This window comes from Sinocyclocheilus anshuiensis, unplaced genomic scaffold, assembly GCF_001515605.1.
Source record: "Sinocyclocheilus anshuiensis isolate Anshui unplaced genomic scaffold, SAMN03320099.WGS_v1.1 scaffold513, whole genome shotgun sequence".
Lineage (NCBI taxonomy): Eukaryota > Metazoa > Chordata > Actinopteri > Cypriniformes > Cyprinidae > Sinocyclocheilus > Sinocyclocheilus anshuiensis.
The window spans coordinates 415,816-437,652 of NW_015537972.1; the positions used below are offsets into that span (position 1 = coordinate 415,816).

At 38.9% G+C, this 21,837-nt stretch overlaps 2 protein-coding genes across 3 annotated transcripts in view; one reads left to right on the plus strand and one right to left on the minus strand.

Annotated features, from left to right (window-relative positions):
• sgcg (sarcoglycan, gamma) overlaps positions 1–5,088 on the plus strand; it is an 11,915-nt gene extending 6,827 nt beyond the window's left edge. Inside the window, exons 5-8 of the mRNA XM_016463009.1 lie at positions 472–591; positions 1,599–1,671; positions 2,115–2,238; positions 3,598–5,088. Of these exons, the coding sequence (XP_016318495.1) occupies positions 472–591; positions 1,599–1,671; positions 2,115–2,238; positions 3,598–3,774 (494 nt within the window). The 3' untranslated portion in view covers positions 3,775–5,088. The remainder of the gene's footprint in view (positions 1–471; positions 592–1,598; positions 1,672–2,114; positions 2,239–3,597) is intronic.
• A 598-nt stretch (positions 5,089–5,686) lies between these two features.
• sacs (sacsin molecular chaperone) overlaps positions 5,687–21,837 on the minus strand; it is a 32,780-nt gene continuing 16,629 nt past the window's right edge. Inside the window, exons 10-11 of one of the 2 annotated variants that reach the window (XM_016462965.1) lie at positions 19,503–19,529; positions 5,687–18,117 (exon numbers count right to left, since the gene is read on the minus strand). In XM_016462965.1, the coding sequence (XP_016318451.1) occupies positions 6,566–18,117; positions 19,503–19,529 (11,579 nt within the window). In that variant the 3' untranslated portion in view covers positions 5,687–6,565. The remainder of the gene's footprint in view (positions 18,118–19,502; positions 19,530–21,837) is intronic. The other variant, XM_016462974.1, reaches the window with a different exon arrangement.

The following is a 21,837-nucleotide window of genomic DNA, read 5'->3' on the forward strand; positions in this document are numbered from 1 at the left end:
TCTCGTTGAGAGCTGGGTTTGTGCTCCCTTAGCCTAGGTAAACTACTGCTAGCCGTTCCAGCATTGGAACATGCTGTCGGTCGAGCCCCCTTCTCGGATTGAGAACTAGGTGTACTGCTCCCATAGCTAAGTAAATTATTGCTAGCTGTTCCAGCTTTGGAACATGCTGCAGGTCGAGCCCCCTTCTCGAATTGCTGTTGTGCTGTGCTGATTTCATTGTGTTGTGGCTTGTTTCTGTTGTGTTGCACTACTGGGCCACTGTAGGGTTCCATTATAAATATGTCAGGCTTTACAGGGTGAATCAAATGGGTCACACAGAAAATGCATGAGCTAAGAGCCCAGCGGCAACATAAAACTGAACAACTGGATATGAAAGTGAAACTGGAAATTTAATGAGAATAAATATAGTTTTATCAATATTCTGTTTGAATATATATATATTCTCTCCTCATTTATTTCTATTTTCAATAGGTCCCAGTCAGGCCGAGGGTTTTGGCCAACACTTTAATATCAGTTCCAACCATGATGAAAATGTATTTTATGCAGATGTAAATGGAGCCGTTGTGGGAAAAGGAAAGCTCCGTGTAACAGGTGAGCCTAGAAATAGACCTGCATTAAAAAGAAAAGAAAAGGAAATGCTCTGTTGTATTATTAGTGCTGTTATATTGTTAGGAAGTACATTGTTTACAATGTTGCACTTTACTGTGTTCAAATATTAATTCAAAAAGATTTAAGAAAAATATGAAGAGAATAGTAAGTATATTCTAACATATGAAACAGCCCCATTAATTAACTGGTTAAATACTGAGATTTTTGTTAAACAACAGATCCAGCCATAACAACACATGCCTGGTATCCCATGATGCACAATGGCTTTACACACTAGATTAAATATTAATACTTTATCTAAACTAGCCTAGAGCTATTTTGATTTTTGTAATGCATAGATGAATCTCATACCTGTCAATAGCGTTTTTATTAAATCATATTTCGCCCCAAAAAGAACACATAATATTTTTTTAAAGAATGAAGCCTGTTCCAGGACATTTTGGTTATTTAGCATTATTAGCATTTTTATTACAATTTAGCACATTTCCTTGCCAATTCTCATATTGCAAAAATAATATATAACTCTGTACATTGCTTATAGATTAATCATGAATTAAATCGTATTTCACCCCCCAAAAGAAGAACAAATTATATTTTATTTAAAGAATGAAGCCTGTTTCAGGACATTTAGGTTATTTCGTATTATTTATTACAATTTAGAACATTTCCATGCCAATTCTCAAATTGCAAAAATAATATACCTTATTTAATATATTATAATATATAACTATGTACATTGATTAATCATGGTATTTGTGGCAGCACCTGATTTTAATTGAAAAATACATGTATTGCATTGTATGCTTTAATACATACAAAGCTTAATACAGTGAAATATAATATGTTATACAATATAATAATATAATATATTGGATAATCTGTATTTTAGCAAATAAATGCAATGACGTGATTATATGGATATCACCCTCAACGCTGAATGATTTGTCCACTTCCTTTGTATAGTTGTAAGTTTTCTGGTGTTTGGACAGGTCCAGAAGGTGCTATCTTTGAGCATTCTGTCAGGACTCCAATGGTCAAAGCAGTACTTAACAAAGAGCTAAAGTAAGTACTGTATTATTAACATTTTCACTTCCGATACAGCAGTTTTGGCGATTAAACTAATTGCCGGCGTAGCTTCATTTTTAACTCTGCATTTTATCTGATTTGTTTTTTCTCAAAAACATTCTTGTTTTATAAGGTCAGCCCATTAAAAGTAATGGCGGTACTGATTATATTACCTAAAATAACTTTTATAGAAGTTTCCAGCAGGGGATTAACCAGCTGTGATGTATGATGACCCGAGTTACCAAGGCATCTGGTTCTCAACAAAGGCTTAATTTTTTCCTGCTTTAAAAATGTCTTTCACAAGTAAATGTAATGCCCACAGTCATGCAGATTCCTCTGTTTCTATGAATCAAACTGTTGAATTTGAGAGTATCTTGTGGCCATCTTGTGTCCAAACGATGCACTGCAAAGTGCTAACTAAGCATTCCCTATCTTTTAAGACTAGAGTCTCCAACACGCTCTCTCAGCATGGATGCCCCAAAAGGCGTTCACGTCAAAGCCTTGGCTGGAAATGTTGACGTGACAGCACACTTTGATATTCAGCTACACTCAACTGCAGGACTGGTAAGCAATCCTGAAAGCTTTAGATTTTTAAGATTTTTCATGAGCATTTGATTAGGTATGGAGCTAAAATCACCAATCCATGAGCTGGCATAACTCATATTTTTGGAAGAATGTAATGACTCTTGATTGTAGAAATTGGTGTTTTAACACATTTGAGCACAGTCCAAGACAGATATACATAATATATGTACTGGTATATCTCTGAAACTCTAGTTGAAACAAAGACTCCTGGTGTCTTCTAATAAACAATAGACCAGTGAAAATCTGTTTATTATTTCTTATGTAATTACGCAATATGGTAATGGTAGTAATCTTTAAATAAACTTTATTTAACCGTTGGTTACACTTTGTTTTAAGGTGTCTTTGTTACAGTGTAATTATACATTTAAGTCCGGAGTAATATTTATTAAAGGGGTCATATGATGCTGCTAAAAATAACATTATTTTGTGTATTTGGTGTAATGAAATGTGTTTATGAGGTTTAAAGTTAAAAAAACACATTATTTTCCACATACTGTACATTATTGTTTCTCCTCTATGCCCCGCCTTTTTGAAACGTGTCGATTTTTACAAAGCTCATCGGTCTGAAAAAGCGAGGTGTGATGTGATTGGCCAGCTATCCAATGCGTTGTGATTGGCCGAATACCTCAAGCGTGAGACGGAAATGTTACGCCCCTCACATACTGTTGATGCCGTGTCCCGGCCGGAGCGACGAGACAAAAACATTAAAACCCATTACAAACGAGGCATTTGTTGCGTCCAGTGGGGACATAATTACTGATTATAATGACTTATACTGTCTTTTTACGCGTTGCGTTGCATTGCATCGCGCCGCGTAAACATAAAACTCTGTCTGCATTTGTGATCGGAGAAATGACAGACAACAAGTGCTACTCTACTGCCCAAAACTCGCGTTTGAATCATCAGTGGCAAATCCTTTAAATGAAAACGTACTTACGTGAGTCAGAACTGCCGGCATTTTAGTCATTTTAGCACGTTACTCTCTCAGGATCAGTAAACAGTCCTCCATAAAATGCACTGCACATATCTGGATATTTGGGTTAAACTGTTCTGGAACAGTGTGGTAAATACAACTTAACCACTGAGTTGTAGTCGTGTCCTCTTGGAAGACCAAACAAAGTAGTTTCGCTTTCACTATGACCCCTTTAACAATAACCACATGTACTTACTATATGGTTAGGGTTTGACTTAGGGTTACTTGCATGTAATAATGCAGAATTTTTTGTAATTATAATAGTAAGTACATGTAACATGTGTAACAAGGACACCTTAAAATAAAGTGTGGCCTAACCTTTCATTAAATACCTCAATAGTAAGGTTTTCAGTTGTATGTTTCAGTTGATTTTAGATGCTGAAAGCGTTCGTCTGCCGACGTTACCTGTGGGAGAAGCCAGAACGTCAGGTGACTCTCAGGGAATGTACAACACATATGAAGTGTGCGTTTGTCCCAGCGGTAAGCTCTTCGTCTCCAGAGCTGGCGTCTCTTCGACCTGCAGCGAGCGCCAGGACTGCTGAATGACCTTCTGTCCTTAACGCCCACACTAGAAACACATTGTGTTGTTACATTGTATAGGGCAAGGTTAAAAAACCCCATCACGATATGTATTAACATGTTACTGAAGATCAGAGGTGTACATTCATGTTTGGTTGGGGTTTTATCATGATAGGGAAGATGAAATATGCAGTATATACAACACACACCCATGGCAATTTGTAACTATTTATGTTTTGGTGAATTGGTGGTTATAAATTCAAACCTAATAAATTCAAATTTAATTCTTATGTTTCCATACAATCTGCCTAACTCCTCACCGACGTTTAGGTTTAAGGGAGGACCCTTATGATTATTATTATTATTTTTTAAATATGTCTATGTATGAATCACATTGTATGAATTCATACAAAATCGCCTTGTAAAATAGTTACATTTTCTAATGAGATCGGGGTGTGTAGACTGCTTCATTTTTCTCCTTTTTTTGTATAAAAATTGTTCAAAATTAGGCTGGGCAATAAAGGGGCTGGTAAACAGCTGACATCCTAAGCAATATAATTTTGAGGTGCAATAAATACCCAAATTCTGTGTGATGCATATCAGCTAGTTATTGTTTAAAGATGCGCTCATTAATAGAGAAATTATTACAAATAAAACACTTATGTGCTTCTCCGAGGGTTATGATATATACTTCTGAAATCAGTTTAATTTCAACTTTTTTTTTATTAAGTCATGCATAATAATACATTTCTGTCTGAAGAACTGCACTACCCACAATCCTGAAGCAGTAGCTTTGAATTCTTCTGTTAAGCATTGCAATATAATCTAATCCAAATGTCTCTCATTTTTGTCAAATGGCAAAATCTATGTGTCAAGTGCCAAAACAGCTGGGGTATTGAGAGTAACCACATTCTGTTCTGTATGTAAAACATCAACATAATTGATCTAGTAAAAAAAAAAAAAAACTACTGTAAGATATAAAGTGCTCTTGGTTTGATATCAGATTAGGCATCTCCATTTATTTCATATAAATGTATATGAAATAATACAAGTATCAAAATGGTATAATTTACCTATGGCAGCTTGAAACTTTGGGATGTGTGTTTTCTCAGAATTGTTTTGCATATGTTCTGTTTGAAAATGCTGAGAGTGCTTATGTTTGTATATACGGTACATTGGTTGGGAATCTTCACATTTATTCATCAGTTGTATATTATATTTTGGTTGATGTATATTTCTTCAATGGGAAATCTCATATTTTGAGGTTTACATAGGTAAAGTAAATAATTACAATACTAACCTTTGAATGATATTATAGTTTAACTATAAAGCATGTATGAACAAGTGTAAATTGGTTTTTCCACATTCAGTGTTTTGGCATCAGTTGACATGATAATAATAAAAAAATAATGAAACTTAAGGGAAAATTTTGTGCGCAATAAACGGTATATTTTGTACCATTATTACCTGATACTATATGACTGAACAGTGGATTCAGAGGATATTTTTAAGAATTAAAATTAAGAATAAAAATAAGAGCCACTGTCAGTGGGTCTCAAACTTACAGAGCTGTAATATGACATAATGAGATTGAAACAAATGACAAAATGTATTTGTCCAAACAATACAGTAGCCAGTGTTTAATTTCAGTCTCTCGCAGTTAAACAAAGGAAATGGATGAAAAAACATCATTGACATTGAGCACCATATGAGTATCTATGTTCCTCTTACACAAATTTCAGAGAACTTCATGCAAAAAAATCTCAGCAGTTGAGGACAAGAGGTTCCCATTGTGAATAATAGAAAATGCATATTTAATCAATGTGTTTCTGAGGAATTACGCATGTTGTATGATGTGTACACGGCAATTAACTGACAGGTGACATTTCAAGAGAAAATGTCACTTGTTATATTTTTAAATGGTACATTTTTTAAAAATAGTAATATGTGCTAAAACTACACCCACCAGTATCCTTGTATGGGAAATAAAAAGTGCTCTGTTAAGCCCCAAGCCAACAATGTATACATGTATAGTTCAGTTGCGATAAAGTTGATTGTGAAATATGAAATAAATTTCATTCTTGCAACCAGACAGATACAGTAATTGCACTGGTAAACACTTATGAACCTGCTGTCATATTACATCTTCAAGATGTAATTTAAAGTCTTTCAAATATTTTTATTTTCACAGTTTAATGTTCAGGTTATGCACAGTATTACATATACAGTGACAGGAGCATGTCAATTACCTTGTTTGCCAGCTGATAAAACGGTGTATGAACATTATAACCTGCCATTTTTATTTCAGAATGAGCAACTGGCACATGATTGATATAGATCCCATTAAGAAACCATGAGCTGATTTGCCTGTCATTGCTGGATTGCACATGATTAATTCATTCAAATTTCTGCAATCACTCAATTACATAAAAGTGCAGTGCAACTCATGCTATTAAATCACAATACCTTCAACTTAATGACTATGGCAGGAAAAATTAATTTCTAAAAAATATTTAAAAAAAAGCAGCATTGGTATTCATTATGTACAAAGGAACAACAATAAATGTATTTAAAATAAAAGGTATTGCTATATTTTTGAACATTATGTACACTGCTGCATGTTAAATAGCGTACATTTTTTCTTTAGACTCGGGCAACCTTTCAGAGAAATGGAGCAGATATGTACGCAATTATAAGCATGTGTCACAGCATCAGAGGTGGCACTGTTGAAATAAAATGCCAGCGAGATACATCATTTTGTAAAACGCTTTGTTAATTCAATTGTTAGAGTTTTGCATTGTCTAATGCTGACATTCAGATTTTTTGCTGGACAAATGTCTCAAGTTTGATGATTATCCGAGCTGTACATTCCATTACTCTCATTGCTACTTCTGAAGTATATCTGTCGTTAGGAATCTGGGGGAAGGGTAAAAGGTCAGGGTAGCGAGTTCTCAGGCTGTCCACACCATAACCCTCGAGGATGTGTACATCCTTGGCCAACCCTGTTAGCTGGGTGTTGTACTCCTCTACCTTTTGTGCAAGTGCTGTGGGCTTCACATCTTTGTCTGATTTTCCTCTCACTGCATAATCTGCAGCGATTAATGCAAGCTTTGTTGCCAGGTAGCATTTGAAACATACCCATTCATTGGCATTTTTATGAAGATCATTTCTTGCAGCGGAAAAATTGGCTCTTGCTTGCCTTAGCCACCGGCGTGCCTCTACAGGGTTCCCAACGGACTTAAACGACGGTGGTACAAAGAAGCGATTTGAATGCGATGTGCCTGCATAGCTAGTAAATTGTTCTCGGAACTGCCGCTTTTCCGATTTATGGCTTGTTGCTTCTTGGTTCCCTGATGTGTAAAATCGCTGAAATGAGAATTTCTCTGACTGGAATCGAGTGGAAGATGCAGAGAAAGGTCTCCTTGATCCTCTTTCAGTGGTCTGCTCTGCCTGTGTTTGCTTCTCCATCCTGCTGATCTCATTTTGTAGGTGCTTAAAGACTTCGGTAGCGATATCAAGATTCTCTGCATTTTTGTCAGGGTGCCACTTCAAGTATAAGCGGCGTATAATTTTCTTGCGTTCTGTTTCAGAAAGTTTCCAAGCTTGTTCTATGACCGACGTAACTTCTTTTAGAATTTCTGGTAATGCATTGAGTTTTATCTTTTTGGGGGATGCCTCTGTTGGAGGAGCCCTGTGATTTTCCTTTCTAGGAAATATTGGAGGGACCATTCTGGCAGAAGGAGAACGACCCTCTGAGGGGCTTTTTGGAGTTGGTGTGCCATCTCGAATATGGGTGCTATCATCCTGTCTGGAAAATTTATATAGGTCAAGAGAACTCACAATTTTGTACTCACTGTACCCAATGTCAATTTGAAAGCACTTGCCGAGGACACTTGGACTTTCGTCTTCCTCCCGTTCTACTTCTTGAACGATGATAGCGTATGTGTAAGTTGGCTGGTAAGTGCCTAAAATATCACCTCCTTCTGAATCTACCAGGTAACCAACATATTCTCCAGGGTAAAAGACATTCATGGGGTCCATGAGCAGTAAATGATGAATCTCTGCAGGAATGGGTGTACCAGGAAGTGGAAGCTCTAGCTTTGAGGGCTCAGTTGTGTCATACTTGACACCAAGGTTGTCTAGCTTCTCTGTTATTCTGTAGATGTCATTGCAACCCAGCATAGCAATAAGATAAGAGGTGTCAGAAATCAGGTTGTCTGTCGCTGACTTAAGGGTCATTGCTAAAGCAAGAAGAAAATTAATGTCTTTGCTGTCAGAGTGCTGAATGTAGAGATGGATAACAGCAGTTCCATACCTTTTAAGAAAGGCAAGAGTTTCACTACGGCTATGGGGAATCGGACTGCAGCCTTTCACTCGCAATGTTGTCTGTAGTTTCTCAAAGCAAGACACCTTTAAGCCCTCACACAGTGCTTTGCATAACCGTATTGCTTTCTCCTCATTCACCATGTATGCATTCTCATTCTCGTGTTTCATGATCCGAATTAATCCAGTGATAAACTGCTCTGATGACAGGAGCAATTGAAGCCGTCCCTGCAGGGAGCAAAGGGCACCAAATTGGCACATTTTTGGAGAGTCTTCATCTAGTTGTTCCTCCAAGATACTACTCAGAAGCCTGGGCCTCAGTTTCTGGGGAAGCAACATGATCAGCTTTGTTTGAAAGGAATGGTCTTTGCCTAGGTAACACTGGCTCATGTCAACTAGCATCTGAACACCAACATTACCCTGAATTCGGCTCTTGTAGTGTGGTGCATCGTCAAAGACCAATGTGTTTGATTTGGCCAATCGTCCATCATGACTTGGAAGGTAAAATGTCAAATCTCTGAGATTCTCAAGGTCTTTACGAACCTGTACTGGGTCATTCTGGAGATTTTTGAATAGCCCAGAGACAGTTCTTTTCACTGTTCTCATTTCATTTGGGTCAAGCTGCTTGCCTTCTGAAATTCTATAAATTCGACACAAAACTTCAACATATTGTTTTGTTGAAACAATGTCCTCAGTTCCCAACAGTTTGAACAGTTGGTGAAATGTACCCAGCTCAAGGGGAAGTTTGTACAAGTAAGGTTTGAAGTCAGATTCATTGTCCAAATTAATGACAACCTCCTCTGGTTTAAGGAGTTTCCAACCCTCTTCAACCATGACGAAGGCTACTCCTCGTAACTGACAGCGGAATTCATGTTTTTCTGCATTCAGAAATTCATAAATGCTCCTCAAGACCTTGTTTCGTGTTTTCACTGTGTCATCATCCAAGTTAGTAATGCTACATATGTTTTTGCAATTGCTAATCACCTTTTCCAATGGTGGGTCCACATTGACATTTAACAGGCTCAAAATAAGATCAAGTTGCTCTTGGCTGGCAAGTGTGTTTCCTTCCTGGTCTTTTATGCTTGTTGGGGTGGCTCTCTCCGGTAGAATAGGACAAGATGCCCACAACAACTGCATGATATCAGTTTGTTTGAACTTTGGATTTACTTGAGACCCACTGAAGCGAATTAAAGGGATGGTGCCATTCATTTCTTGGTACTGAGCGTGGAGGCGAACAAGCTCAGCTGGTGCACGCTCTGGGCATAGGAATGGTATCATAGAGATTTCTTTGAGGAATGCCCCATCAAACAGATCTGTTCTCTCATTGAAAATGTGATTTAGGAGAACATCAACAATAGTCTGAACTTTTTCCTGGGACCAGTTCTCTGTATGAGCTTTGATGCTGATCTCTTTTGCAAACTGTAGAACTTGCTGTTGTGATACAACATATTTTAACCCAGTATTGCGTAGGAATGTTATCCATGAGGGCAAATAGGATGTCCCACTTTTTGGCTTTGAGACCTGCTCGATTTTTTTGAAGAAATCATTGGGAATGAAGGCTTTTTGTGGAAGCATTACTTCAAACACTTTAACTGTTTGATCGAAGAAGGCTTTAGTAGGTTTCAGTCTATTGGTGGAGTCATGAATGAAAGACAGACCTTCTAGTTTTTCAAAGAGCTGATCCTTGATGCTGTTTGGCTCCTCCATTGCCAATAACCTCTCCTTCAGATAGATGACATGTTGGATTTTGGCATCATGTGATAAAATGTCAAATTTTGGAATTAAATGATTCAGGTAGACCTCAAGATCATCAATTGGTGTGACCCCAAGAAAGCTGTAGAGTTCTTTCAGCTGTGGACTGTCAGCGAGAAAGGCTGAGGATGTATTATGTGCCCATTTTTCAATGTCGGCAGAGGGAATGCTTTTTGTTAGAACATAGCATGCTCCGAAGTTTGAAATGCAGATGTACCGGCCACTGACAGCTTTGTAACATGGCAACAGTTTAAGACATTGTACATCATCCTGGGTCAGATTAGCCAAATTGCAGTTGAAGTACAACAACAGTGCTTCAAAGTCTTTGTCCGTCAAACTTGCGGTTTTGAAAGCTGATATCTGGATCATGTACTCAAGTGCCCGAAGTATGCTGGAGGGATTGTCTATATTTGCTGTGTGCTGAGCCAATAGAGGCAAGATGGGACTCTCTTTGGCACATGTTTTATTCACAGCAAATTGAAAGCATCCTCCCTTCATCAGGGTGTGAAAGACTTTGTCATTTTGTCCATTTGGAAAGATTGCTGCAAAGATCAAGCTCAGGGGTAACAAAACGTCATGCTCTGGCACAACCAATTTGTTTCCTGACACCATAAATTTGATTCCTGGAAGTAGTGCCCAATCTTTCAATATATCCAGAATGGTCTCAAATTTAGGGTTGATCTCTGTCTGGTCATCCTTGGTCGCAAGTTGTTCACTGATAAAATGCCATGCACTCTTAAGCCAAGTTTCAGTAGGAAAGTTATCCTTACATTTTACTGAGTTTCTTGTTCTGCACTCTCTGGGAAGTACAGATCCCAGGAGATCTCCAAAACTGCTTATGTCAAAGGTCTTTGCCACACCTGCTTTTAGAAGGATGTTACTGTACCTTATGTATAGTGTGTGCATGAAAAGCTCTTTCCTTGATGGAATAAGCTCATGATAAGTGGTCAGAAACTTTGGATGTCTGGCGTCAAACACTTGCAGAATGTTGTCCATTGTCAAAAGAAGTGGCAGTCCCTCTATGTTAATATAATTTTCCTCCACATCTTTGAAGCAGTAGTCGACAAGTAGTTTCAGACCATGGAAGAGCTTGAAATTGGACTGCTGCAGTCGACATGGTAGCTTTCCAACTTGGCAGGATGCGTCTGGAGATGAGAATGTCAGAAGAAAGTTGCGAACATCCTCAGGGGTCACATAGTTGACTGGAATCCCAGCATCTTCCAGGCAGAAATACAGACTGGCTGTCTCATCACAGCTGTAGATTAGGTTGAAGCCAACATCTAGGAGCATGGACTTCATTCTAAAAACATTTTCTGCCACAGATTTTCTTGTGGTAATGTTATACTCTGTGTTTTTAAGATGCTGCAACTCATCCTGAAGTAAGTTGTCAAAGAAAGCCCGGCCTTTGTTTGAGGTGGATGTGTTCACCCAGGAGATGTATATTGCAGAGTGTATATCACTGTTATCAATGTGGGGTGCTCTAACAACAGGGAGTAGTCTTTTCAAATCTTCATGAATGCAAAGGTAGATTGCCTTTACCAAACAATACCAATCTGGTTGAATGTCCAGTCTGTTTACAGGAAAGATAGAAAAAAAAATTCTCAAAATATCCCTGACAACATGGATTGGAGTTCCTTGAAATATTGTCATGGTGGGGTCAGGGCCTGGAAATAGCCGACGTTTCAGTTGAATTAGCAGTTCTACACATGCAGGAGCGATTAGCATTTTCATTAGATTGATGTTCCAGTCACTCCTGACACCAACTCCATTGTCATCCCTCCACAGATTTCTTCTGGCAGAGTCTAAAGCAAAATGGCCATTCACATGGAAAGGCAGGCCAGTCTCCAGAGAAAGAGGGAGAAAACAGAAGGCTCTATGTGGTTTTTTGTAGTTGTGGCTGGTGCATGTAGCAACACCACCACGTGGAAAGAGTGTTATGTCCTCATTTTTGTGAGCCGAAATGACACTCTTGGAGACCTTCTCCATGTCAGAAAATCCAGATCTGTTACATATCAGCCAGGTAGTAGAATTACCATCGGTGTCTTCTATGTCCATTGTGTAGGTAATCTGTTGTACTGGAATTTGAGCCAGCTGTTTTTTCTTGGAGACACTGTCCAGAACTGAGGCATGAAACTGCTTCCGTTTTAGTCGATCACCGTCTGTGATTTTTGCTGTTACCGAATATAGAGTTTTTAAATCCCCAGTTCCATTTTCAATTTCACATATAGAAATTTTCTCCATGTGATTCAAAAACATGAGAAGTTCTGCACCATCCATTCGTATTTTATCAAGGAAATTTTGAACCATTCTGTCTGAAGCAGGTACTGAGCTGATCTCTGAGATTTTGGCCATTTCTACATTTCGTATGGGAAATCTGAACATTGTGCTGCGTTCCAGCTTGAAGTGATTTCCTAGGTACAAGTTGAGTACATCAGAAAACTGTGATCTGAAGTCTGAATCCAAATCTCTAAACATTCTTCCTGGACTGACAGATGTTGCTCCAGGTGCATAACTGGCATGCGGATCAAAGATGCAGAGAATGTCATTATTTGAGATAAAAGATGGGCAGTCAGTAATGTGATACACTGAGTTAAACCCAATGCCATATTGGCCAGTTTTTCCAGGGTTTGCCTCTTTGGTGCCCCTTCCGAGATTCTGGATGCCCCTAATATCATCCTCTGTAAAAGGCTGATTGTTGTACACACAGAGTGATGGGCCTTGCATGGGAACCCATTTGTCATCAAAGATTCTGTCAGTTGGATGGGTCCTGGGATCAAAGACAAAGTATATTTCTGTGGCTTTTGCATCATCTGCATTCTGCAGGAGCTCTTTCAACATCTCCTTTTCTGATGGATAAGCATTGAGGATACTTTTTATTCTGCTGGTGAGCTTCTCCTTCTGCCCAAACTCACTTCCAAGGGTAGTGAAGCAAACGTTGGAAGCATATCTTTCTAAGGCTTTATGACGTTTTGGAACAGTTCCCAATTTTACTGCCACCTCTCTTGGAATATCACCATGGCAGTATTTAACGGTTGTGTCCCTGACTTTAATCCAAGGACAGTCATTATAGCAAAGTGATTTGGATGGTTGTAGTGTGAAATTGTGGTCAGGAAGAAGCATCTCCCCATAGCTGCTTTGGCAGAATTCTTGATTTTTGTCTCGGATCAAGCTCCATATCCCCTCACTAATTATTCTACGAGACAGCTGAAAGTTTTCTTCAGTAAGAGGCTTTCTCCCACATTCAGTTTTTATCAGCTGTAAAACCGCTGCGAATGTTTCAACAGTGAAGCTAGGTTGAACTCCCACATTTTCAAAAAGTTCACGACAACTATTTCTGTACTTGTTGGGAAGCTGGTAAAGGAATGGAGCAGCATCAAAGTTTAAGTGAAATGCTACTTTTGATGGTTCCACGTATGTGTTCTCCACTAGAATTGAAGAGAATGTTTTTAGCTCCTCCATGATTTCCTCTTGTGCAGCATTGGACTGCAGCAATTCCTCATGGAGATATTTGTAGCAAGCATTGGTTATGTTCTCTTGATACAGAGTTACACCATCAAAGGATTTTGAGAGCTCTTTCAGTTGGCTGATGACTAATGAAACCGTTGGCTTTTTTATCAATCCAAGAAAGTCTCTCACAGCCAGTGAGATAGGACCACATCCTTTAAAGGAAGGAGAATTTTCATTGAGAATGGGCTTCATTAAACACACAGTGTCCTGATGGTCTGTTGTAAAAAGCTCTTTTGCCGAGAACATGGTAGACTGGGGGAAATTGTTTCCATGCCATGGAAGTGAAAATCCAGCTGGTTTTGTCAAGAATGGAAGGAAATTGATATTTTGTAATTTGGCAAGATACTGATTTGCTGCTGGATCTCTCATTTTTAGTTTTTCATCAATGAGACTGAGGATTATACTGCTCCTGTGGCAGGCAAGTGTGTGGTCACTTTCATTTAGAGCCAATACAGACTCGGCCCGTTCAATCAAGTCTTCCCAAGATAGGTCATCCTTGACCATACCCAGCTGCACTAACTTCACCAAGCATACTGGATTGACATAGTCTCTCAAACTTCCTTCAGGGAACCTTCCATCTTCACTGTTGTACAGTTTGGCTACTCTGCCCTCAGGATGTATGAGTCGAGATGGCAATACAAGCTTCTGTGATGGTCCTGAACATGGAATACATGGGGTTTCCCTCAGGATGGATGCAAAATTCTCGAGTTTTTCATTGAGTACATAATACATCAGAGGGTCACGTAGATCCTTATCAATGTCTTGGATATGAGGGAAGAACACATCTGAGAAAAACGGTGTCTCTGTCAGGGTGTTCTCCATCAGTTTTCCTTTACAGCCAGCATCATCGAAGCCTTCCTTGACCCAGTCTGGCAGCTCAACAGCACAAAGATCTTGGGAACCACACTTTCTGAGGTATTTCAAGAATATCTTGAAGGCAGCAGACCCAATGTCTGGTCTGCAAAGCAACGAGTCATCCAAAAAACGGACATTCTTGATTGACACCCAGGATTTTCCATCGGAAAAGACTTTTGCACGATCATCATCAACACCTTTAGCTATTTCTTGATAAACCCCTTGACAAATCAGACTGAAATCATCATGGACAACTCCAGGGTCAGGCCAGGCTGCATAATAGCTGTAGTCCAATAATTCCCCACTTTCTGCCATTGACCTCAGCATGTTAAGTGCAGCCAAGTATGCTTGGACAATCACATGTCTCATAAAAATGGAGTTCCATTGTCCTTTTGTGTCTGTCTTCCATATCTCTTTGCGATTTGATGTGACAGCAAAGCAACCATTTATGTGCACAGGTAAGCCAGTTTTGATTCGAAGGGGTAAGTAGCAGAAAACTTCCCCAATTGGTGTGGCACTTGTCTTTACAGTCCATTTTCTATTGTCTTCTTCAGAGAGCAGCACAGCTACGCCTCCGCATGGTACCAGACCGAGGCGTTTTCCACTATCATTCAAGGAGAACTTCAGAGCTTCTGTCACATCCATGCATGAGCAGATAAGCCAGTTTGTATTTTCCACTCCCTTCTGTGGCATGTCATCTGTAAGTCTTTTAGTTTGTGTGCCTTTAGCAGCCATCTCAAAGTAGGACGATGGATCTTCTTCAGAACCTCTGAACAGTGGGGAATGAAGATCAACAATGCGTCTGAAGACATTGTGGAACTCCTCCACTACAATTCTGATGATGCAACCAGACTTAGGGACCTCAGCTGGAACTCTGTTGGTGGCTGCGACTTTTTTCATGACTTTGGCAGCAGATTTCAGAATACTTAAAGGACCATAAGCTGCTTTGGAGGACCACACACTCTTGTTTATTGTGACCACATCCTGTGCAGCAGCAGGGTTTGGCTCCTCACATTTCAAATACTTCAAGACCATTGTTCCAACATGTTGTGTGAAGAGAATGAGCCGGTGACCACAGATGCTAAATTCATCCACAAGCGAGTAGATATCAGTGGTATTGTAATATATACTGCTGATTTCACTTACAGATGCCTCTTGCTCAGTTCTAAAAGGAAGTCTGAAGAGGGTCCCATCATACTTGTAAGGGGACTCCAGTGACAGTGGAAGTTGACAGTTAAATACATTGACGAAAGGTTTGAACTGATTGGGAAACTTCCGTAGCCGTTTCTGCTGTTTGCTCCAGTTAATTTTGATGCCTGGATTTGACTTGTCTCTGATGTGTTTGCCAATGTGATTGATGTTGGGGTCAAACATGATCATGAATTCTCTACTCATGATAATGGGTATGTCAGTCACATGATAAACAGAGTTGAACCCTAGACCAAATTTGCCCACTTTGTCAGCTTCACATCTTTTCATGGATCCACCCAGTCTGGTTATATTAAGGAAGTCTGTATCAGAGAAAACAGAATTATTGAAGGACCACAAAGTTGGGCCATGACAAATAATCATGCCAGGGTCAAGCAGATTCTCTCTGATTTCAAGATTCTTTCGCATGTCAATCAGAAAACTACACTCAGTAGCATTTGCGTCGTCAGCATTCTGCAAAAGCTCTTTGAAGATATCCGCAACTGAAGGATACTCCTCTAGAATGTTCTTTATTCTCACAGTTAGAGGCTCCCTTTGGCCTGACTGTTCGAACCCAAGGTTTTCTGGGTTTATCAATCTCGTGCTCAAACATGGAACTCTCAACCATTCAGCAGTTTTCATTGGAATGTCATCATGGACAAGGATGATGGGCTCTGAAACATCATCTAGTAAGTCATTCAGATCCTCTACTTTGATGTCACAGTAAGTGCATTCGTGAATAGGTTTCATAACCAGTTTGCTTGGATCTTTGTGGTAAAGAATGGGGACGTGCATGGTAGCATCTACTGATATTTGACTGCTGTATAGCCACCGTAAAATATTTATTAGGAGTAGGACATTGCGTTTGCTTTCTTCTTTTGTCATCTCCTGCTCACTCCTTTGCCTCATTGTTTCGACAACTTCAAACACATGACTGGCAACAACTTCTTCAATAGAGCCACAGAATTTAAAAAGCTTGTTGAATTTTGCAATGGTCTTTGGTAATGAGTACAAGTAAGGCTGAAGGTCCAAATCTGGTATGGGCTTTAAAACTGTGCGTCCAGGGGAAGCAAAGGTTTTCCCCGTCCAAACCCAATCAAAGGGCAGAGACTTCATGGCTTCCCTTGCATCCTCCAAATGAGCTTGCATGAATTCATATATCTCAAACAAGATCTGCTGAAACTGATACCAGTCCTCAGTGGTAAATGCTTGGGATCTGTGCCAGTCATTTACTGCTTTCAAATGCTGGAGCACTTGATCAACCTGAGGCTCTAAAGACAACTTCAGGGCTTTTTTCATGCCAGCAGAGGTACGTTCCACCAGGGCAACCGAAGAGCCAACAAGCACAGCATGAGAAATATCACACATTTCAGAAAGAGAGGAAATATTGCAGGAATCACCTCTCCAAGCAAGTGACTTTGGGTAATTCAACGGTCTGTCTTTGCAAACGGGTACCCATTTTAATTTTTGCAGGTTTGTCTGAACCTCAGAGGACTTCACCAACTTTGTCTGTTTGTTAAGGATAGTAAGAAGTGTTTTTGCTTTCATTAAAATGGGATTCCAATCTGGTTTGCTATTCCCTTGCAACTCCTCAATTTTTCTGGCAACCTGGAGCACATCCTTTTCACTGAGTTGAACCTCATTTTTCAGCCCCAGTTGTCTCAGTGAATGAAGGACATCAGGAGATGATGTATAGTCATCTGGGGGAAACCTTGTCTTTTCTTCCATGAAGAAAAGGTTCCGCAAAATCTCTAACTCTGGATCAAAAAAGTCTGTTGGTGAATGTGGCTTTTCTGAAGAGGTATAAATAAACTTCAGTGAAGAAAGCCAACTAATTACGGTCTTGTTTTCATCCTTCAGAAAAGACAAATGAGTAAGAGCCCAGAGCATGATTTTTGTGACTTCTTCTTTGGTGTAGAATCCTTTCTCAATGTCCTGAATTATCACCTTTAGACATTCAGTGCTTTTCACCTGTTCAATGTTCAACAGCTTTATTAGACGGATGGTTGCCTCATCACTGCAGTCAACTACATTTATGGACATTTTCACATCTAATGGATGCTTGGCAGTATGATGTAATGCTCTGGCTCCTTTCAATAATGTAAAAAGTGAAGGGTCTGTCTTTGACTTCTGTCCAACTTTGTCAAAGATGGGAAGCTCTTGAATTATGCGTTTTTCTTTTTCTGTAACATCAGTAAGACCAGCTAAAAAGCTTCTGAGGGCAACCTTCTGTTTGACAGAGAAAGATGAAACTTGGCTTGCTAATCTCTGGGATGAAGATCTGTCCATAATTTGCAGTAGGGTGCTTGGTGATGACTGGTGAAGGTAATTTTTCAGGAGTGGATGGTGCAAGCAGGGATCAAGTTGCTTCAAGATAACACAGCCAAATTTCTTCATAACTTCAAGCAAGTCATCTGACGGAGGACCCTCTACCTCATTTACAAGAACGATGGGTGATGGAGTTTTTAGGCGTAGTAGCTCTAGAGAATCTAGGGTGTCAGTCAGTGGCACATTTGGAATCAAAGGCAAATCTTCAAAGACACTAAGATCATCTGGAAAGTTAATGTAGAGATGCTTCCAAATCATTCTGAGCCAAGAAGCTGAGGGATGCTGCTTCTCTTGATCACCAGGGTACCACTGAACTGCAAAATCTCTAGAAGGCCATGCTGTGGTAAGGACTTCTTTAATTAGGCGTGCCGATCTCTCTGGGGTTAACACTTGAACCTGAGAGCAAGGCCTCCCTGAAAGCACAAACAAACACAAAACATGATGTAAGCTGTTATAGAAGAAATACAAGAATGTATGCATGTAGGAAAATGTATCTGTGAGCCCTTGGATTTACCTAGATCTGGTCATAAACTTTGACCTGAAGTCACAAAAATAGACCAACACAGTCTGCTTAAATGTGGCTGTTTGTCTACTGTTGTTCAATGAAAATGTATGCATAAATGCAGATAAATCCAGAGGTTCACATATTTTTTTTCCTGCAACTGTATATTCTATAAGACACTTATAGCTTGAAACACTAAAAATACACATTCATGAGTAAAGATCACAGATGATGAGAAAATTAAGAATAATCATTTTTAGCATTTGAAAACATTTACAATCAATCAATGCACAAAACAGAGAAACCTGTTAAAATGGGTTTCATTCATTCATTCACTCATCCATTTTCAGCTGTTCAGGTTGTACAAATATGCACAGAATATATGGAAAAATGGCTTCAAGTAATGGAAAATCCTTGCTCTTCGCATGCATGTTCATATGTGTGTCTTGTGTCGCATTATTTTTTGCAATAAACATGTATCAGTTTACCGCTTGTTTACCACTTGATTGATTAAAATGGTGCACTTAAGATTTATTTCTCAACAAATTCCAAATCAAACTGCTTATATACAATAAAGGAATTGGTCTGTAACTTTCCAAGGTTTGAAGTTATGGATAGTGGAACATCAACACTTTAAAGGGGTCATATGATGCGATTTCAATTTTTCCTTTCTCTTTGGAGTGTTACAAGCTCTTGGTGCATAAAGAAGATCTGTAAAGTTGCAAAGACTAAAGTCTCAAATCCAAAGAGTTATTCTTTATAAAAGTTAAGAGTCAGCCACACCTACCTAAAACGGCTCGTTCTAACACGCCCCCACATACCTACGTCACTATCTGGGAAGCATCACAATATGGCAAGGGACGTAACATTTCCGTCACACGACGGAATTCGGCCAATCACAATGCACTGGATAGCTGGCCAATCAGAGCACACCTCGCTTTTTCAGACCGATGAGCTTTGTAAAAACCGACGCGTTTCAGAAAGGCGGGGCATAGAGGAGAAACAATAATGTACAGTATGTGGAAAATAATGTGTTTTTTGAACCTTAAACCGCATAAACACATTTCATTACACCAAATACACAAAATTAATGTTCTTTTTAGCAGCATCATATGACCCCTTTAAAATCTTTATTACAAGCATTTCACATTATTAAATGCATTAGTGTGTTTTGTTTTGATACAGTATATGGTTAATGAGTTAAAATACACAGATGTTAGTGTATAAGTAGTGTGATCCAGGAAAGCTATAGCGAGACCAGCTATACAGGCAGTAGACAACACATTGTGCACTTACCTGAACAACCCCAAAGGTATTGTTGAACTGGAAATTAAATGCAGAAATCAGGATCATGGAGAAAATATATTTTTAGGTTAAAATAAATTATTTAATTAAAATTATGAAGCAAATAATGATATATTCCATAGATGCATAAATTGCAATGCATTTTGCTGATACTACTAGTCTACTGAAAATCCAACGCGAAAAAGAATCTTAATAAGATGCCATGAAAAAACTATTTAAAGACTATTTCGCAAGTCATTGAGCAGTAGAGTCAAACTAATTTCCCTTATTTTAACCCTTTGATGCACAACATGGGTCTAAAGTGACCCAACTGAGTTAATTTTTTCTATATCTTTGCAAGAAATTTATTTCATCATTCAGAATTCCATGAATTCCTCAATTAACTTGTTTTTGATCATGACAAATTCTTTTTTCTTACTTTTTGAATAAAAATATTTTGTGTCACTACCCTTCTAATGCACAACATGGGTCTAAAATGACCTGTTTTCATTTCCTATGTTATTTCAGTTATGGACGAGTGTTTCTTTGCTGAATCTCTGAAAGAAATGTTTTTCTATCATTTATTATTCCAGACATTCTTTTAAATATCTTGTTTTTGATTTTCACAAATCATTGTTCATTTGTCCTTTCTTTACTTTATAAAAAAAAACTTATTTTTTATTTCTACATCAATTTTACACACATGGGTCAAAAATTATCCAAATAGAAACCTTTGATATTTGCTAATTTTTCTGCAAGTAGGAACATATTTACTGCAGAAAACTATTCACCTTGCCCCACATTTCACAACTCAACATGGCTGCTTTTGTATAATTGACGCATTTAGTCTTATTTTATAATTTATTACCACAGAAAATATCTGATATATTGTGAAAGATAACTGGATATAATATTTGAATGTTAGGCTAAGTTTACCTTGACCCTGAAATCAATTACCAGTGAGACAGAGAAACATGTCCAATACTATTAGCTAGCTTGTTGTTGACATTCTATTTTAGCTAGCTAATTGTAGCTAGGTCAACAAAATCAAAGTCAAAATAATACGTTATTATATACAAGTATATTATCATTGCTGTCAGGCGGAAACCTTGTATCTCTACATTTCATCATTTTTATTTTTTGTCATAAATCAATACTATTGGTCACCCTTTATGTCTGTCAGTGTTCCTGAAAAGTAATGGTTTTGGACATACAAGGTTTCTGTCTGACAGTGACAGTGTTAGTATGGCTGATCCCAGACATTCTAGAAGATTAACGGCTGAAATGTTTGTAGAGATGCTGCGTGATGAGGAAGATCAGGCAATTCTTAGTCCTGATTCAGAGTCTGAAATATCTGATGCTGATGCCCTAGACTATGTGCCACAGGGTCAGTCTGGAGTTGTGGGTGTAAATTCAGCTCTCCTAGATGAAGAAGACTGTAATGACATTGAAGACTTGTCTGATGAGTCCTCTGAAGAGGAAACTCAGACCCAGTCCAATAGATTGAGTAAAAATGGTTTGCATCTACTCATGTAAGCAGAGAACACGGAGGTGTCCTGCGGTGCAATGTGATGGATGTTGCCACCTTCAGTGCCTACACTGGGGCAGTCCTGGAGAGCCACAGTCCTGCAGAGTTCAGCTCCAACCCTAATCAAACTCACCTGAACAAGCTAATCAAGGTCTAAGGGTTACTAGAAAGCTACAGGCAGGTGAGATTTATCAAGGTTGAAGCAAAACTCTGCAGGACTGTAGCTACCAAGGACACCCCTGGTGTACACCAACTTCACTAAGCAACACCCTGATTACATGGGTGGTGTGACCAATGCATGACAGCTATTCATCAAGGAGCTGGTCAAAGAGCTTGTCGTGCCACATTTTATGAGGCGTTTGGAGGGCACACCCCACCTTCAAAACCATATTACAGAGGCAATGGGAAGATGTGGGATAAAAAAAAAAAAAAACACAGCCACCACCCGGCCACAGGTATACATCAGACAGAAGGGTCAATCGAAGAGGAAGAGGTGCAGAATCTGCCCAGCTGCCAAAGACAGACAAGTCAGCAGTTCTGGTGTTCAGTGTCAGGCCTGTGTGCAAGGAGCACAAAGCTGTAGTTGTCATTTGTGAGGCACTGAGATGGCAATTTGAAATGGTGCTGTACCCACGTAATTTTATTTTGTTAGACTTATTTTCATCTATTCGGTCACATTCACTACAATTCACTACAGTTGCACTACAGACAGTTCAATTTCATTGTTGTCGGTTATCAGTGATATGTGTATGTCATGTGTGGCAAATAAACATATTTCAAGTGTTAAATGTGTTGGGCTAAATAACTGCTAAAATAATT